We start from the raw sequence: 17081 nt of genomic DNA, 5'->3' as shown, positions 1-17081 counted from the left end.
CAGGCGTGAGCCACCACACTCAGCCTGTAATTATAATTTTAAAAAAATATAATTTAAAAAAAGGCTCTTACTCTATTGTGGCTCAGAGAACATTAATATATTTAAAGAACACCCCATGAATGTGTGTTTTCAAAGATTCATATAGCTTTTCCAGCAGGTAATGTTGCTCCTTTACAATTGTCGCCAAAAAGTCAGTATTGCTCTGTAAGTTTCCCAAGGCTGACTGCCTGCTCCCTTTGGGTCAACAACATGTCTCTTTTTGTTTATTAATATTGCAATGTATTATAATTTAAAATGTTTAACAGTCAGCATTTGTTAAGAGTACAGCATGCTGCTTGTAGAGATTTAGAAATGTAATTAAAGGGAGGTTATGGGTTTTAGTGGGTTTTTTTCCTCTAACTGTAGCCTTTTCTTAGGTACACTGATATCGAAGTACTATGAGCCTTCGGAACTTGTGGAGAGACTACAAAGTTTTGGTTGTTATGGTCCCTTTAGTTGGGCTCATACATTTGGGGTGGTACAGAATCAAAAGCAGCCCTGTTTTCCAAATACCTAAAAACGACGACATTCCTGAGCAAGATAGTCTGGGACTTTCAAATCTTCAGAAGAGCCAAATCCAGGGGAAGTAGCAGGCTTGCAATCTTCAGGTAAGTTCCATTTAATCTGGTTGGTTAATCATATGGCACATTCCAACAATGGGAAACTCAATCTTTTAGAGCTCTGGCAAGGAAAAGCCTAAATTGGCAAGTTACCTGTTGTTTTTATTATGACCCACTGGCAAAATACTATTCTGCAGTTGTTTCTAGAAAAGTTTGTTGTGCAGAGACATTTGACACTTGCCTGGCAGTCAATTGAATGCAAAGGGAAAGGGCAGTTTTGCTAGCAGCATCACCAGAATCATGAATGTGTGCAAAGGAGCCCCTGACTCCTTACCATTACATATCACAAAAGTCCAAATTTATACAAGATTATTTTCTTCTATTAGTGTTCTTTTTTTTTTTTTAACAATACAAAACTAATTGTATTCATTTCTTAACATCAACTATTTTAGCTTGACCATAATTTGTTACTTTTGAGAGTCTCTGAAATAAAAAGAATGAAGTTATATAATTTGGGTCTATAGTCCCTTATCCATAATTCCAAAATTCAAAAAGTTCTCAAAACCAAAACATTTTATCCTCACTCCTTTGGCAGCAAAACTTGATCTTAACTGACATGAGGCAATCTGCAGTGCAGTTGTCTCCCTTTATCCGCAGTTTGGCTTTCTGCAGTTTCAGTTACCTGCAGTCAACCCTAGTCTGAAAATATTAAATAGAAAATTCCAGAAATAAACAATTCATAAATTTTAAATTATGCATCTTTCTGAGTAGCATGATGAAATCCTGGGCTATTCTACTTCATCCACCCAGGACGTGAGTCATTCCCTTGTCTGTCTACCTGCTCATTAGTCACTTAGTAGCACGCTGGGTTAGATCAACTGTGGTAGTATCTCCACGCTTAATGTTCAGGTAACCGTTACTTTACTTCACCATGTACCCAAAGCACAAGAGTATTGTGCCTAATTTATAAATTGAACTTTATCATAGGTATGTACAAGAAGAAAACATAATATATATAGGGTTTAGTGCTATATGTAGTTTCAGGCATCCACTGGGTGGTCTTGGAACATATCCCTCATAGATAAATGGGGGAGGTTACTGCTTTTATTCCACTTAATATGAAAGTTGAGTTTCACTGCAGAAATTTTATTGGCATTTGTCGCATTTGATTTACTATAATATAGCGTTATACTATATTATGATTATATTGATTATGGATGTTACATACACTATATTACATTTATAAAATCTAAGAAATTCTGAATTATGAAACTCATCTGGCCCAAGGAGTTTCAGATAAAGAACCGTGACCCTGTAATTGTAAAGCATTTTCTATTGTAATTTACTTTTTAACCTTGAGGTGAATAATATGCTCTAAATTTTGTTATAAGATAGATGAGTGTAAGGTTCTGCTCTTTATGGAAGAAGAACCTCAGTAAGATTTTCCTTATTTATAAGCCTTGGTCTGAGATTTTGACTTTTGGTATAATAACTGGTTTCAACAATATTTTAAATCAAGATTTTACTTTTAAATGTTCACAAGCAGAAGTGGAAGAGCATAGCTTAATATATTAGACAATTATTAAATATAAAAAGCCAGGTAGTGACATAGAAGCTTAACAACTTAAGAGAGTAACTTTAGGACATTCTATGTAAAATTTGTATTTATAGGAAGAGTTTTAATATATATAAGCAGGGAGTTAGAGAATTTATTAGGTGCTGGATTTTTATATATATAGTCTTCCAGACTGTAGTAAGACCATTATATTATGTATGTATATTGTACTTATGACAAGAAGTAAAGAACAAAAAGATGTCATAACAGTTTGGAGGCCAGGTATGGCCAAACTTTGGAGGAAGAAAATTAAGTAGTTTCTTCTCATGCAAAAAGAAATACTCTTGGAGGAAAAATAGAGCTGAGAAAAGAATCTCCTCTAACATGTTAGGTGAATGTAGTAAGAGATTTTAGATGCCAGTGCAGCAATAGTTAAAAGTTTTAGAGGCTAACATATCCGGTCAAGCAAGCAGAAGCAGATATTTAAACAGGCTTTTAGTAAGCAAAAGTTAGAGCCAGATTTAGAGTAAGTTAAACACAAATTCCGAATAGTTGAAGTACATCAAAAGAATGCATTTATTTGTCTCTTATTTTCTATTCTTATTTTCATTATGGAAAATTACAAACATGCCTCAAGATAGAGAGAGGACAGTATATTGAGCCCTCAAGTATCCATCAACTGGCTTTAATAGTTAATGGCATTTTGCCACAACCAGCTTTAATAGTTAAGGGCATTTCGCCACAACCAGCTTTAATAGTTAACAGCATTTTGCCAGTCTTCTTTTATCCATCTTTTCCTCTGTTTTTTGAACTGCTAGAATATTTTAAATCAAATCTTAAGCTCCGCTATGTAGTCCTTTAGTATGTGTCTTTAACAGTAAGAATAAACACACATACACAAACACATTTGCATTATCACCCAGAAAAACTTAACAGTGACTCTTTACCTACAATTTGATACCCAAGGCCATGTTTATATTTCTGAATTTGTCTTAAAAAAATCTTTTCAGGTGGTTTGTTGGAATCAGGATCCAAACAAGGTCTATGTATTGCATTTGATAGATAATATCTCTTTTCAATTCCCCTCCTAAATCTGCCTTTTAAAAAAATTCCCACATTCTCAGTTTGGCTGATTGCTTCCTCATCTTGTCATTTAACAATTTCCTCTTTCTCTCCCCTATTTCCTGTAATCTCGTAATTATATCAAGAGGCTACTTTCATTTGTTTTTTTAATTTACTTTTTGAACAAGAATACTTCATGGATGGTACTGTGGAATAGATCCTAGGTAATCATGTTGTTTCATATATAATGTCTGATCCACTTTTGATGGTGTTGTTGATTTTTTTTTTTAGAGAGAAGGGTCTTGATTTGTCATCCAGGCTACAGTGCAGTAGCGTATCATAGCTCACTGCAGCCTCAAACTCTTGGGCACAGGCCATCCTCCAGCCTCAGCATCCCAAGTAGCTGGGACTGCAGGCATCCGCCACCACACCTGGCTAAGTTCTAAAATATTTTTAGAACCAGGGTCTTGCTGTGTTGCCCAGGCTGGTCTCAAATTTCTGGCCTCAAGCAGTCCTCCTGCCTTGGCCTCCCAAAGTGGTGGGATTGCAGGCAAGAGCCACTGCATCTAGCCAGTGTTGCTAAGACTAACAGGCAGGTTAGCAGTGTTTCTTTCCATTATAAAGTTCCCCTTTGATTTTTTTTTTTTTTTTTTTTTTTTTAAGATGGAATCTCACTCTGTCACCCAGGCTGCAGCTGGGTGATGTCAGCTCACTGCAACCTCTGCCTTCTGGGTTGAAGTGATTCTCCTGCTTCAACCTCCCGAGTAACTGGGATTACAAGCACCCACCACCACACTTGGCTAGTTTTTTGTATTTTTTTAGTAGAGACAGGGTTTCACCATGTTGGCCAGGTGATCTTTTACTTAATAATTATTAGCGACTATTCATTAACATTGCTGTAACCTAGAAATTGGCAAACTTTTTTTCTATAAAAGATCAGATAGTAAATATTTTAGGCTTTGCAGTTCATATAGTGTCTATACCAACCCTTCAGCTTTCTGTTGTAGTGTAAAAGCACTCATACACAGTACACAAATTAATGAGCATGGCTGGTTTCCAATAAAACTTCATTTACGAAAACAGGCAGCAGTCTGGATATGGTCCATAGGCTTAATTTACCAACTGCCGTATATGGGTCTAATGCACTATTTCATTAGGGGTTGCCAAATGATGCTGCTCAAATTCTATCATTCCTTCTCCATTTATTAGCTGGAACAACTTTCCATTGTCAACTATTCAGTTACCCCAAAATGCATTTATACAAGGAAAGCAAGATTAATGTTTTATCTCAGTAATTCCCTTTATTGGTTTTTATAATAGTGAGTACTCAAGCCACTTAGGGTTTTTGTTTTTGGTGTTAGTATGAACCTGTGGGTTTGCATATATTTCAGTTATCTTAATCTGTTGCAGTCATCATTTTTTTTTTTAATGCTAAAATTGTCTCATTTTGGATCCTCTCCAAGTTGACTGCTGCTGTTGTTTTTCCTTTGTCTTTGTGATATGACCCACGTAGTCTTTAATAACATCCTTACTTTTTGGCAGAAAAGGACCCCAGCTTACCTTGTGTATTTCTTACCTCATACCTATAATCATTCTTTTTGCCAAAGAACTCCATTTGTTTTTAGGAAAAACTTTTACCTGTTTATATTTTCTTTAAATCATATTTTATAGTGCACCTCTTAATTTAGAAGAAGTCATGCAAGTTTTACTGTTATTTTAATTAAGTTATCCATCACTGCAACAACAACAACAACAAAAACCCATCTGCCAAGGCTGTGCATCCAAGAATAGTCAGGACCATTCGTCTGATGGTAACTCTTGGAATTATAGAGCACCTTGTTTAGGAAGAAAGAGTTTTAATAGAGGTGAACTGATACTTCCAAACATGTTCTATAAACCAGCCCCAGTGGTTTCGTTTTTTTTCTCTTTTCTCTTTCTTGTACCTTCTTTTGTTCAGGTCTAGACCTGTGACCACAGGTCAACAAGTTTTGGCATCTTTAAAATGATTTGGGAGTCACTAACATTTTCAGTGATTTATTTGTCATTTTAGTGAAATACTAGCCAAAAGATGTGTGTACTGGTCTCACCTACTGTAAGACTGACAGAGGTGCCAACATGGCATTCTGTTTTTGAAAAGTTACATGTCACTATTAAGTATTGAAAATGTTCTAACTAGAAAAACGATTTTCTTAATCATAGTTTTTATTGTGGGGGGTGTGTGTGTGTAAGTTTTAAAGTGCAAATAAACATATAGAAGTCACTTTATGAGGTTTCATTTAAATGTATTTCTCAGATTTTGCTGAATCTGAAGTAGCCATTGAAATATTTAAGTACCTTGGCTGTTCCTGGCATCAATAAACAGATTTTTCTTTCCCTCCTCATGCCATACAAAAGTTGACAATGGCTTTATCACCACAGGAAGAAAGCTGACCATCATTGCCCTTACTTCATTTGGGCCCAGTTGCCATGGTTACAGCCCTTAGCTAAATTGGGAACAGTAACCAAAATAACATTTGCATAACATTCCCTTGTTCTGCCCACCTCTTTGCACATCTTCAAATCAAGGTTTTGGTCTGATCACCATACTGTGCTGTAGCCTACTTTTAGGAAGTACTTTAGGCTAAATAGATTTGTTTCATTTATGCTAAATGCTCTCCTGGATACTACCATACTCAGCATATTCCTGGAAATACTTACTAATAATATACCTTTAAAACACCAGGCCCCAACAGATAAGATCTATGATCTAACATTTTTATTCTTTTCACACATTATTATTAATGTGTCAGGAATTTATGCCTCAAGGCACACTTTTTTTTTTTAACAAGGACACTACCTTGTTAAGGAAACTGGAATTGTATTTCTACACGACCTTTTGATATATAACGTTTTATGGTATTTAGACTTTGAAATTGAATTGCAACTCAGATCCTATTTTTATTGTTGTTGTTATCCAGCATATCCCTTGGTTTTTGCATGTACTGTCATTAACCAGTGCTTTGGGGAGGATTCATTGACTAGGACTTCCAAAACTGAAAATCGTTGATTGATAAAGTAAAATGATAGAAAATTAGCTCTGACTTTAGCCAGGTGTTTAAAACATGGTTTGTTTTTTGGTACAATGTGTTGTGCAGATTTATTCAGCTAAATATAGACTATACATTAGTGAGTTTCTGCAGTAGACATGCCAACAGCTATCTTGTTTTTATAATTATTTACAAACATGACTTGATGTAAATGCACTTCTCTTCAAACCTAAAGTTTCCAAGCAAACCACAATTATAGATAAAAACATAATATTAAATCTTCATGTTGGAGAATAAAAATATTCAAGACTTCTTTTAAGACTCAGAGACTTGCCAGGCACAGTGGCTCACACCTTTAATCCCAGCACTTTGGGAGGCAGAGGTGGGCAGATCACCTGAGGTCAGGAGTTCGAGACCAACCTGACAAACATGGAGAAACCCCATCTCTACTAAAAGTACAAAATTAGCTGGGCATGGTGGCGCATGCCTGTAATCTCTGCCACTGAGGAGGGTGAGGCAGGAGAATTGCTTGAACTCAGGAGGCTGAGGTTGTGGTGAGCCAAGATCACGCCATTGCACTCCAGCCTGGGCAACAAGAGCGAAACTCCATCTCAAAAAAAAAAAGAAAAAGACTCAGATACCTAATTCTCTGTTTTATATTGTAGCATTTCTCTCCTGAAAGCATGCCATATTCAAATAACTGTGCTGTAAGCTTCCTAGCCATGTTGTTGTGCCTTACAGAATCACTGAAATACAAGCACTTTTTCTTGTAGAGGGGATTTATTGAAGAATAAAGGAACTTTAAGTCAAAGTTGGTTTACCTTTCTCATTTTCTGGAAGTTTGTGCCAGTTAGTAGTTCCTTTTTCTAAAACGGCAGCAGAATATTAGAATAAATTATTAAACTGCAGTCCACAAAATGCTTGGGAAGTATTTCTCTAAAATGTTTTTTTTAATTTATTTATTAGATAAAGAAGCAGCTTTGAATCTGAGCTTCACATCAAAAGAAGACATGAAAAATACCAGTTGGATTAGAAAGAACTGGCTTCTTGTAGCTGGGATATCTTTCATAGGCATCCATCTTGGAACATACTTTTTACAGAGGTCTGCAAAGCAGTCTGTAAAATTTCAGTCTCAAAGCAAACAAAAGAGTATTGAAGAGTGAAGTAAAATAAATATTTGGAATTACTAATTTGTCATTAAATCATTCTATGCTGATTACCTTCATAAACATTGAACTTTTTTATTTTATAGCTACAATGCTGCATATTCATACTTTAATTCCTAAAGAATAATTTTTAATGTTAAAACGTGATAATGCAATAAATAGAAAATGTGGTTTACAAAATAAAAACGGTCTTCACTAGTTACCACCTGAAGTAAGATGTCTCGTTTGGAAGCTAAGAAGCCATCATTGTGTAAGAGTGAACCACTGACAACTGAGAGAGTCAGGACCACACTTTCTGTCTTCAAAAGAATTGTAACATCATGCTATGGCCCTTCAGGTAGGCTGAAGCAGCTGCACAATGGCTTTGGAGGTTACGTGTGCACAACCTCACAGTCCTCAGCCCTGCTCAGTCACCTTTTGGTCACACATCCCATTTTAAAGATCCTGACAACCTCCATACAGAATCATGTGTCAAGCTTCAGTGATTGTGGCTTATTCACAGCCATTCTTTGCTGCAACCTGATTGAAAATGTTCAGAGATTAGACTTGACACCCACCACTGTCATTAGATTAAATAAACATCTTTTGAGTCTTTGCATCAGTTATCTCAAGTCTGAGACCTGTGGTTGTCGAATCCCAGTCGACTTTGGTAGTACTCAGATCCTCCTTTGTTTCGTGCGCAGTGTGTTAACAAGTAAACCTGCCTGTATGCTCACCAGAAAGGAAACAGAGCATGTCAGTGCTTTGATCCTGAGAGCCTTTTTGCTTACAATTCCAGAAAATGCTGAAGGCCACATCATTTTAGGAAAGAGTTTAATTGTACCTTTAAAAGGTCAAAGAGTTATAGATTCCACTGTATTACCTGGGATACTCATTGAAATGTCAGAAGTTCAATTAATGAGGCTATTACCTATCAAAAAATCAACTGCCCTCAAGGTGGCACTCTTTTGTACAACTTTATCCGGAGACATTTCTGACACTGGAGAAGGAACTGTGGTGGTCAGTTATGGGGTTTCTCTTGAAAATGCAGCCTTGGACCAGCTGCTTAACCTAGGAAGGCAGCTAATCAGTGACCACGTAGATCTTGTCCTGTGCCAAAAAGTTATACATCCATCTTTGAAGCAGTTTCTCAATATGCATCGTATTATTGCCATAGACAGAATTGGAGTGACTCTGATGGAACCCCTGACTAAAATGACAGGTAAAAATCACTCGGCTTTTGCCCCTTACAGTTAATAAATCACACTTTTTTGAGCAGAGATATTTTTGGTTTGTGTCACTGTTAACATCTTGAAAAATTGACACAGCATGTGTCAGTATCATTTCTGGCAGCAAAGGTTTCTGGAAAAGATCCTGTGTTGTTCACATACTAAAAATGCAGTGATTATAGCCATTTTCTATGTATTTTCAGCCCCCTAATGTACTATATCATAATCTAACCCCCAAATATTTTACAGGTTGTTGAGAAGTCTAACATCCCCATAATCCTAAGGTCTTTCATACTTTACACAAAATTCTTCAGCCTCAATTGACAAATCTTTTAAATCACGTTATATTTAGAAAGTAATTTTGTAACTAGAATGCCCCTTTTTCTTCACTTTATCATAATTCCAACAAACTTCTGTACTTCTCCTTAAGTAGTTGTTTCTAATGGGAGGGTGATGTACGTGCACCTGTGTTTTACCTATATCAAAACTGTTCCCACCTGACCTTGAGAACCAAGATCATCTTTTACTTTCAGCACCTTTTACAGGCCTGGCCCACAGTGGGTGTTCTAAAGTGTTTGTTGAATTGACTGAAATATATTTGGTAATATACAGAACTAAAACAGGCAAAAAATTCACTGTATTTTACAAACTCAGCAAATTAAAAGCAGATATAAGACCTGTTAGAGCCAAAGAAAAATGACAAGCTGAAGAGTTCCTGATTTGAGCTACTTTTCAGTATCCTTTAACTGCTTTGACAATCTATCAGAAAGATGATCATTTAGTCTGCATTGTTTCCAATTTTTAAGTTACTAGACTTAAACCATTGTTAAAGTTTATTTAATAAAAGTCTTAGTATAAATTATCAAAAAGGAGCTGTAGGTATGCCAAGTGTTGAATACATAATATCTCTGGGTTATTGCCCTACCTTGGTAAGACTCAAATGACTGTCAAAGTAGAGTTTCTTAATAATGGAAATAATTCCTTGGAATTCATTGTTGGTATGGTAAGTCAGACTGATAACCTTAAATATCTACTAGCTTTGCATGAATCTGGCAATTTCCAGCTTGTAAATACTGGGTCTTCCAGATTCATTTTTAAAATATGGGACACTTTAGCCGGGTGTGGCACATGCCTGTAGTCCCAGCTACTTGGGAAGTTGAGGCAGGAGGATTACTTGAGCCAAGGAGTTCAAGTCCAGCCTGGGCAACAAAGCAGGACCACATCTGAAAAAACAAAAAGGGCTGGGCAGTGGCTCATGCCTGTAATCCCAGCACTTTGGGAGGCCGAGGTGAGCAGATCACAAGGTCAGGAGATCGAGACCATCCTGGCCAACATGGTGAAACCCCATCTCTACTAAAAATACAAAAAAAAATTAGCTGGGCATGGTGGCCGCGCTTGTAATCCCAGCTACTTGGGAGGCTGAGGCAGGAGAATTGCTTGAACCCGGGAGGTGGAGGTTGCAGTGAACCGAGATTGCGCCGCTGCACTCCAGCCTGGTGACAGCAAGATTCCCTATCAAAAAAAGAAAAAAAAAAAAGAACATTTTCCCATAGAAACCATATTGTAACTGGGGGCTGGGTTTCCACACTAGCCCATAATATGTACCTAAACATGCATTAATAGCCATACCTTTAGTCCTGGATCTTGGGAGCAGAGAGCTTTTGAGAAAAAAAGAAAAGGGGGGAAAACTGTACCAGGCACATAACGCAGGTAAACTTCTAGGTAGATGAAGTATGTTTTTGGCCTTACCTATCTCCCCTGGCAATCTAAGTTAACATTACCTCATTTCAGGCCTTCAAACAAAATTCCTGTTTATTAATGATATAGGTTGTATAGTGGGTGTTACTGTGGATGGGTGCCACATGTGAAGCATGTTGCAGCTTACGGAGGTTTTTTTTTTTTTTTTTTTAAGGTGGAGTCTCACTCTGTCGCCCAGGCTGGAGTGCAGTGGCGCAATCTCGGCTCACTGCAACCTCTGCTTCTTGGGTTCAAGCAATTCTGTCTCAGCCTCCCTAGTAGCTGGGACTACAGGCACAAGCCACCATACCTGGCTAATTTTTTGTATTTTTAGTAGAGACAGGGTTTCACCATATTGGTCAGGCTGGTCCTGAACTCCTGAGCTCAGGTGATCCACCCATCTCAGCCTCCCAAAGTACTGGGACTACAGGCGTGAGCCACCGCGCCCGGCCTGGAGCATTTTTAACATTTGACTTGGTTTGATTTATTTGTGAAGTATGCATTATTATCCCCACTTGCCTCTCATGTGAGGGAGGCAGAAAAGCTAAATGACATGAGTGACAGCATCCAGTGGCTGATAAGCAGTAGAGCCGGTCTTCTCATGCAGAATCTGTTGTTCCCACCATGTGAAAGAAATTATACTATAAGATTTTGGCTTTTTTACTTAGATCACTTTTTTAAAGTATTCGTTATTCTTGAAGACTTCGGAAGTAAACAATATTCAAATAAGTGAAATTGTTTAGTTATTATATTCTATAAATTTTTTGAGATGGAAGTGTTTTTAGACATTTTAGCCTTTTTTTTTTTTTTTTTTTGAGACGGAGTCTCCCTCTGTTGCCCAGGCTAGAGTGCAGTGGCGCGATCTCAGCTCACTGCTCACTGCAACCTCTGCCCCCCAGGTTCAAGCGATTTTCCTGCCTCAGCCTCCTGAGCAGCTGGGATTAGAAGCACCTGCCACCACACCTGGCTAGTTTTTGTATTTTTAGTAGAGACGGGGTTTCACCATGTTGGCCAGGCTGGTCTCAAACTCCTGACCTCAGGTGATGCCCGCCTCAGCCTCCTAAAGTGCTGGGATTACAGGCATGAGCCACTACACCCAGCCGACATTTTAGACTTTCAAACTACACCCCATTAGTTTGAAAGAAACCATCTTTTAAAGGTGAGTCTGAAAGAAAAGGAAACTAGCTGAAAGGGGTGAATGGCTCAGAATTATAGCTTTAGACTTTAGTATTGTTTCTTGTAGGAGTTTGGTGTAGGTTTCTTTTCTTACATAACTTCCATTACATTTGGAAATTTGGAAAATTCAAGTCACCCTAACTTCTTTATTCATATTTTTACTTGTGGTTTATAAAACTTCACTATTTTACATGTGCAGGTAGGAGGACAAAATACTTAATATATCAAATAATAACAGTGAAATAAGCATGTCACTTTATTTTGGCATAATTCAGTTAGCTATTGTATAAATAGTTGCCAGACAAAAAAATAATTCTTACATATTCACTATGTAGAGTCCCGAAGGAATTCAACTACACAACTATTTGGATAGCGGCATTTATTTTAAATTGAAAATAATAATGCCTTAAAAAAAAATAGCCTGTCACATCAACCCTTAATCCAAGTTAGTGAAGTTCTTAATTTGGGGTCTCTAAACCCTGAATGGGCTTTGAGGGTTTTCTGAATTCCTTGAAAATGTATGCAAAATTGTATGTGTCTTTTTCTGGGAAGAGAGTAAAAAATGACTTCTAAAAGATTTTCAAAGAGATCTGTAAACCAAAATAACTTCTACTTTACTTTATTTGTATGTCATTTTAATAGCAGAATATAACTTAGCAGTTTAGGAAGATTCATCTTATTTATCCTGTATTTCATATTTTAAATTATATGCTTGTGGGGCTTTTATGTTGGCTAGGAATAAATATACTTTTAAATGGTTGTTTGCTCCACTTTTGCTTATGCATCTTGTATTTTCTAATCTTTAAAAAATAGGAACACAGCCTATTGGATCCCTAGGCTCAATATCTCCTAATAGTTATGGAAGTGTGAAAGATGTGTGCACTGCAAAATTTGGCTCCAAACATTTTTTTCATCTTATTCCTAATGAAGCAACAATCTGCAGTTTGCTTCTCTGCAACAGAAATGACACTGCCTGGGATGAGCTGAAGGTAGGTAATGAACTTTGAATTCCATGTGCAGGGACTGAGGGAGGAATTAGTCACTCAATAGTTATTATGATTTTTTTTTCGTAGCTTCCCTAGGTAGTATAGAAAGCAAAAATTAAAATGATTGATGCAAAGTCACAAGTAAGCTAATTTAAATGCCTGTGGCATTATAATAAATTTGGCATGTGTTGCCATTTATTATTTCTACTATTTACCAGAAACCTAAAAGGCCCTTGACATGTGAACTTTTCTGAGAAATTAACTTGAATTGTGTAGTCTTTGATGGTAATGTGTATGAATAATTCACTTGGAAAATGAGTTCCCCAGTCAATACCCATCATCCACTTCTTAGCAGAGTTTCCTGTTCTCTGCCAGCAATAATGCATGCAACTTTTATACAAGGGAAATGATAATCTATGGGATTGGTCACAAGTTTTAAAGATTCATGTATGCTCAAGGATATATCCTGAGTAAATGTTAAAGGTCTGTGTGGTTTTTTATTTATTATGCTGGGATGTAACTGTATTATTTCCAAAACCATTCAAAATAAATTTATTATTTAGTCTGAAATAATTTTTTTAGTGGAAGTGCCAGCAAACCTTGTTGACCCAGATATTTTGAGGCCATATATTTGTCAGTCTCAATTTGAAGAGCTAAGTGTATATGAAAGAAAATACTAATCTGGCTCCATGAAAACAAACTTCTGACTAAAGTATCTTCCTTTAATCTCTAAACCTTACTATTCAGAATGTATTAATCACATGACAACCTTGGCACAACACAAGTTTTGTTCTTTTGTAATTAAAATCACACTCTCTGTATTCACTATGATGCTTTGAGAGCATGATTTTTTGTGTGTGTATATGATGTGAACGTCTGATTCTGATGATTTGGGTTTTTTCTTAGCTCACGTGTCAGACGGCACTGCATGTCCTGCAGTTAACACTTAAGGAGCCATGGGCTTTGTTGGGAGGTGGCTGTACTGAAACTCATTTGGCTGCATATATCAGGCACAAGGTATGTAAGATAATCCTCTTCGGTTTACCTGAATTCTCAGCAACTTTTGTTTTCTGAGATAATAAGCCAAAATCATAATATCCTATAGTCTTTTTGTTTGTTTGTTAATTTTAACTTTTAGGTTCAGGGGTGCATGTATAGGTTTGTTATATAGGTAAACTTGTAGCCTTTAACACTGAATTTTTCAGTAGTCTAAATAAAATACATAATCAGAAACACTTGAGGGAAATGACAAGGTAAATATAAGGTAATATCCTTATTACAATGATTATTATAAAAATAGTATTTTACCAAGTGATCACGTTCTTTGAGTATTGTCTACATGTTCTGCATGTTGAAGCTAGCATTCTGTTATTGGGAGTTCTCTTAGAGATCTCAGCTGCTGCAATACAGTAATAATTGATGTTCACAAACAAAAGAGCCAAGTTTCTACAGAATACTTCAGTATCTTCTAGAGCATCAAGAAAACAGTTTCATTTATTTAAGCAGTTCACATATTAGATTATAATTTTAAAATTGGTATTTATGTATGTTATTTATTAATTCTACTAAATAGAATTTTTTGATTATTCTAGGAAACTCCATTTCCTGACAGCTCTCAGATAAGTTTAGTGCATTGTTGTTCTGATTATTTCATAAGTACTGGCCTACTTTATTTGAAAATGGATACAAAAAGGTATAGGTATTTTCCAGATATTAGCAATCGATTCATTGGATAAACATGCCCTGTCCTTCCCCAAATAACTTAGAATCTGTTTGAAGATAAAGCACATTCATGAAAAGTTATCAGAATATACATTATGGAAAACAAAATTTGTGCCAATCTATTGGTGCTGAATGGACAATAATGTATTCTGAAATGGAATTAAGTAAACTAGAGAAAGTTTTTTGGAGGAAGGAGGTGTCTTGAGTAGGAAAGTGGTCACTGTTTTTAAGCAGTTAAGATATGGATTTTTTAGCCCATCATTCAGTTATTAGTTTGCTAATACAGACATGTTGCTTAACAACAAAGATATATTCTGAGAAATGCATCATTAGGCAATATTGTTGTGCAAACAGTATAGAATGTACTTGCACAAACCTGCATGGTAGAGCCTACTACACTCCTAAGCTATGTGGTATAGCCTATTGCTCTTAGGCTACAAACCCTTACAGCATATTACTGTACTGAATACTGTAGGTAATTGTAACACAATGGTATTTGTGTATCTAAACATATCAAAACATAGAAAAGGTTAGTAAAAATATGGCCTTATAATCTTATGGGACCACTGTTGTATATGTGATCTGTCATTGACTGAAGCGTGGGTATGTGGTGCATGGCTATATATTAATTTTTCTTTTTATCATGGAATTTCTAGGATAAACATTTTTAAATAGTGTAACCAGAAGACTGTTTAAGGTCTTATTACCTTTTCATTAATTTAAAGAGAAGAATATTCATTTTTAAAACATTGATATGAAAATTTACATCATGATTTCCAAATAAAAATGTGTGCATTCTTATTTTAAACAAATCTCAAACATTTTGCAGAGATAAATAAGTACTTCATTTGGGACATCAGTCTTCAGGAACTTCCTCCTGTGTGCAGAAAAACCTGTAATACATGCATTATGCCTTGTCCTTCATGTATTAAGGAGGCACTACCAAGCCTCATTCAGAATAAGCTGATGGTGGGGTTATTCTGATTCACTCCTTCTGGTAACATGACTGGTAATATATACATTTTTAATACATTTTTACTATAACCAACCTAGTTAAGGTTTTGCAGCCTGGCTGGCTGACTCATACAAGCCTATTAGCATTGTGCCAAACCCCAAATTACATGAAAGTAAGTAGTAACTTTAGGAATAAGATTTTGATTCAGTATCTTATTTTTCTGAAACATTTTATATTAATTGCTTTGTATGTGTTTTCAATGTTTTTATTACTCTTTAGACTCACAACGACCCAGAAAGCATTCTCAAAGATGATGAATGTACTCAAACAGAACTTCAGTTAATTGCTGAAGCATTTTGCAGTGCCCTAGAATCTGTTGTTGGCTCTTTAGAACATGATGGAGGTGAAATTCTCACTGACATGAAGTATGGACACCTTTGGTCAGTTCAGGCAGATTCTCCCTGTGTTGCTAACTGGCCAGATTTGCTTTCACAGTGTGGCTGTGGATTATACAATAGCCAGGAAGAACTCAACTGGTCTTTCTTAAGAAGCACACGTCGTCCATTTGTGCCACAAACCTGCCTTCCACATGAAGCTGTGGGCTCAGCCAGCAACCTGACCTTGGACTGTTTGACTGCAAAGCTTAGTGGCCTACAGGTGGCTGTAGAGACAGCCAACTTGATTTTGGATCTTTCATATGTTATTGAAGATAAAAACTGAGAGAATAGCATGTTTGTATTACAAAAGAAACAAATAAACTAGTCTGTTGGCAATTAAGAAAAATTGTGAGTGTATTTGTTCTCTCCCAAAGACCTGTTCTACATATTTAGACAAACGACTCATAAAATTATAGATACACTTATTTAGGAAAAAAGGTGATTTGTGAATAGAAATGCTATGAAATAATAAAAATATGAAGCATTATTTATTTAAAAATATTATAGTTATCTTAGGGATTCTATAGTGGCTGCTGTACATTGTTCTAAATTTTTGTTATGTTGGTGTCATTTTGAGAGCAAACAAATAAAAAAGACTCCTAATCCATGCTCTAGTTTGGATATACATATATTTTAGATATTTTCTAGTTAGTAGTAATTACATATGCTTAAAGTATAAAACTAGATCTCAAAGTGTCACAAAACATTCAGTATATATTGCTCAATCAAAAGAAGTATTCAAACTGCACATTTAGTAAAATTTCACTTTTCTCCATGCCCTTTATCTCAAGCTATATTCTTCAGTGGTTAGGTAATTGAGTAGAACCTGGTTTGCCTGCAATTTCTAGTTTATATCACAACTCCACATTTTTGTTATTTTGGGGAAATGTTTGCTTTTGGGGGAAAAAAAGTAGACTTATATAGTAACCAAGGCTAAAGCAACATTGTAATGTCTTCATTTTTAAAGTGGGAGGAAGAACTGGTTTGTTTTACACTGGGGTTTCTCAACCTTGGCATTATTGACATTCTGGACCCCATAATTCTTTGTTGTTCAGAGGCTGCCCTGTGCATTACAGCTTATTTAGCAGCATCCCTGGCCTCTGCACACTAGATGCCAGTAGCACTCTCCTGTTGTGACAACCAAAAATGTTTCCAGACATTGCCAAATGTCCCCCGAAGAGCAAAATTGTTGTTGGTTGAGAACCGTAGACTGATAGAAAAAGGAAGGACAATGAGGAGTATTCTACCAGGACTTCAGAAAGCAGCATGAAGGAAGGGGAAGTTATTTCTCTAGTCAATAGTATGAAAAAGAAAGTAGAAAAGCTCCCATGTTCAAAGTAGAGACACTATGTTTCACCAAGGGATGTAGTTTGAATTTTATGCAAATATAAGATGTATTGATAAATTGAAGAAGAAATATAGAAGGCAGCCACATGAATAAGTATGGAGCTA

General features: G+C 36.2%; 3 protein-coding genes across 3 annotated transcripts; all 3 read left to right on the top strand.

Annotated features, from left to right (window-relative positions):
- The first annotated feature begins 437 nt into the window (after positions 1–437).
- On the top strand, positions 438–7432 carry LOC134738917 (uncharacterized). The gene is made up of 2 exons (XM_063659435.1): positions 438–647; positions 7209–7432. Exon 1 carries the CDS (start codon positions 438–440, stop codon positions 627–629), a length of 192 nt encoding a protein of 63 aa, XP_063515505.1. The 3' UTR covers positions 630–647; positions 7209–7432.
- Positions 7253–7432, top strand: LOC134738918 (uncharacterized). Its single transcript, XM_063659436.1, has one exon. The coding sequence runs from the start codon at positions 7253–7255 to the stop codon at positions 7403–7405; it is 153 nt and encodes a 50-aa protein (XP_063515506.1). The 3' UTR covers positions 7406–7432.
- A 192-nt stretch (positions 7433–7624) lies between these two features.
- MKKS (MKKS centrosomal shuttling protein) lies at positions 7625–15975 on the top strand. The gene is made up of 4 exons (XM_054467626.2): positions 7625–8609; positions 12343–12518; positions 13422–13532; positions 15472–15975. The coding sequence occupies exons 1-4, from the start codon at positions 7625–7627 to the stop codon at positions 15910–15912; spliced, it is 1713 nt and encodes a 570-aa protein (XP_054323601.1). The 3' UTR covers positions 15913–15975.
- The last annotated feature ends 1106 nt before the right edge of the window (positions 15976–17081 follow it).

This window comes from Pongo pygmaeus, chromosome 21 (genome assembly GCF_028885625.2).
Source record: "Pongo pygmaeus isolate AG05252 chromosome 21, NHGRI_mPonPyg2-v2.0_pri, whole genome shotgun sequence".
Lineage (NCBI taxonomy): Eukaryota > Metazoa > Chordata > Mammalia > Primates > Hominidae > Pongo > Pongo pygmaeus.
This window is presented reverse-complemented; position numbering and strand designations above follow the sequence as displayed.